Source organism: Prorops nasuta, unplaced genomic scaffold (assembly GCF_024137725.1).
Source record: "Prorops nasuta isolate Cenicafe-Biocafe unplaced genomic scaffold, Cenicafe_Pnas_1.2 PNAS00001, whole genome shotgun sequence".
Lineage (NCBI taxonomy): Eukaryota > Metazoa > Arthropoda > Insecta > Hymenoptera > Bethylidae > Prorops > Prorops nasuta.
In genome coordinates, this window is record NW_027116798.1 from 17,576,615 (window position 1) to 17,579,266 (window position 2,652).

The following is a 2,652-nucleotide window of genomic DNA, read 5'->3' on the forward strand; positions in this document are numbered from 1 at the left end:
ATTAGTTACTACTTGCCATTGTGGGGTTGTTTTCTGACTTCCATTCATTCCATTCTGCTCATCGCGTAGCTGATCCCACTTTTGTTGGAGGTCGTCCCGTCCATTAACTGCAGAAAATCTGCCTTCTGCTACACCTCTATTGTAGTGGAAAAAATCTAGCATCGCGGATAGTTGCGCGGCAGATGCCCTACCACTTCTTGATTTAACGTTTCTGCATTTATTAAGAAATTATAATAAAAATATACATTTTATTGAATTAAGGAAAAAAATATTTTAATTTTTTATACTTACATATCCATATTATATAATTAAAATTTTATTATGCTCCAAATATGCAGCCAACACTTTAGGCTGTATGTAGGGTATACGTTTAAAGTGAGCAATGATGAACAGTATGTAAGATTATACAATCGATTGATCAAAAATATTTACCATAAACACTTAACTATGATGAGTGTATATATATATATTTTGATGATTCTCTCCCCTTCAATGTACTTGAACGTATTATGGCGGAAATTATAAAATCAAAAGCTTTAAAAAAGATATAACAATATTTATTTTTTATATTTGTTGTAAATTTATTATCAAGACACTCTAAATTTGTATAAACGGTGCAAGCAATCATAGACAGGCCATATTGTTTTAAATAATTCCAATATTATAGCAGCTGTATATGGGCCTTGTCATAAATAAATAAATAGATAAATAGATAAATAAATAAATAAATAGATAAATAAATAAATAAATATATAAATAGATAAATAAGTATATAAATAGATAAATAAATAAATATATGAATGGATACAAATGACCAGTTTAGGAGTCAAATCTTTCTCAAATTAATCTTTCTTGAACACGACGTGCAGCAGCTAATGAAGGAATATGTTCATTGTTTCCTACATTGTTATCTGATGTTGGCTCTTCATCTACAATTTCGAAAGAATTTGGTACATTATGATGATTGCGCATATTGTGAAGAATTGCGCAAGCATTAACTATTTTTCCAGCTTTTCCTGGCTCGTATTGTAGCACTCTATCCCTCAAAAGGCATCTCCATGTGCTTTTCAATACACCAAATGTTCTTTCTATGCAGCTTCTTACACTACAAAGTGCTGCATTATATAAATAGCGCGGAGTTCCTTCTCTTTCGTGTGGCAAGGGTGTCATAAGCCAGGGCTCCAAAGGATATCCTTGATCACCTAATAATTTATGAATTCAGTATAAGAATTTATGGACTTTAACATGTAATAATTAGTTAAATTAATTAATAAAATTATATGTCTTATTTATAGGTTACCAATTAAAAAGTATTTTTGTCCACGATGATATCCACGCTCCATTACACGTCTCACTGGTGAAACTGACCATATGAATGCGTCGTGTCTTGCTCCAGGATATCTTGCATTTACATTTAAAATGTTTAAATTAGGATCACATATCTAAAACATATGAATTTTAATGCAGGTAATGTTAATCAATAATACAATATAAATATACATAATTTATATATATTAACCATTTGCACATTTAGAGAGTGGTATCCATGGTGGTTCACATACGTGTGCTCATGTTCTTTTGGACCATGTATTGCAATATGTGTGCAATCTATTGCCCCAATAGCACCAGCAAATGATTGTGGCGCATACCTAAATTTAATTTCGGCTTCTTGTTGAGCCTCTGGAGTCATAGGGAATTGAATCCATTGCCTTAAGAGCACATTATTAAAGGCGTCCGTAACCTTATGTATGCACCTACTAATGGATGACTGGCTCATTGATATCCCCCAATGTTCACCTATTGGGCGCTGATAGCAACCAGTGGCATAAAATCTTATGGCCGCTAAAATCTGAAAAAACATAAAACAAATAATAATAAAATATATAAGAAATCGTTTTCTAGTAATAATTATAACGAATAATAAATTAACTATATTTTTCTTCTTTTTGCACTATTTAAATTTTATACAGTGTAACAGTAAAAAACTAGTTTTATACGATTATTGGAATTGTGTGAAATTATATTATATTTCAGAAAATATTACCATAAAATTGTTAAACATAAAGAATACACTAAATTAAATCTTCTTTCAATGAATAATGCATTGATTACTTATTATTCAAAGTGGATACTACACAAATTAGTAAAATAGTTATATCAACACTTTTAACAAGATCTATACCTCCAAATTTATCTAGTTATTGTAATCCTTTTCAATAAATAATATAAGCTAAACTGGTGAAAAATTAACAGTGTCCAAGAGTACGCAGGCTTAATATTATAACATATGCTGAATTTTATTAGTGATTCTAATATGGAAGGGGTTTTATAAAATGAATAATACAATCATATCATTATAAAGTTTTTTAATACATTATAATATTAAACATATATACACTTACACACTGCGCACTTTAACAACAACTAGTTCTCCTAATATATACTAACTTGTTTTTCTACAGTAAGACCACTAATTCTTCTCATCTCTAAATGGGGCTCCAGTATTTCCACAAGATGCATGTAGATATCACTATTGATACGGTACAAATCTCTGAACTCAGTATCCGTCAGGTCTAATGGATCTTGCACTTCTCTTAGCTCTTCCCTTTCAGCTCTTCGATATGCAGTTCTTTCGCTGTCTTCTAAATTCAG

General features: G+C 30.5%; 1 protein-coding gene across 1 annotated transcript; it reads right to left on the minus strand.

Moving 5' to 3' along the window:
• Positions 1–837: 837 nt before the first annotated feature.
• LOC136773500 (putative nuclease HARBI1) lies at positions 838–1,690 on the minus strand. The gene is made up of 3 exons (XM_066727231.1): positions 1,520–1,690; positions 1,301–1,442; positions 838–1,202 (listed from the first exon to the last, which is right to left on the minus strand). The coding sequence occupies exons 1-3, from the start codon at positions 1,688–1,690 to the stop codon at positions 838–840; spliced, it is 678 nt and encodes a 225-aa protein (XP_066583328.1).
• Positions 1,691–2,652: the final 962 nt, after the last annotated feature.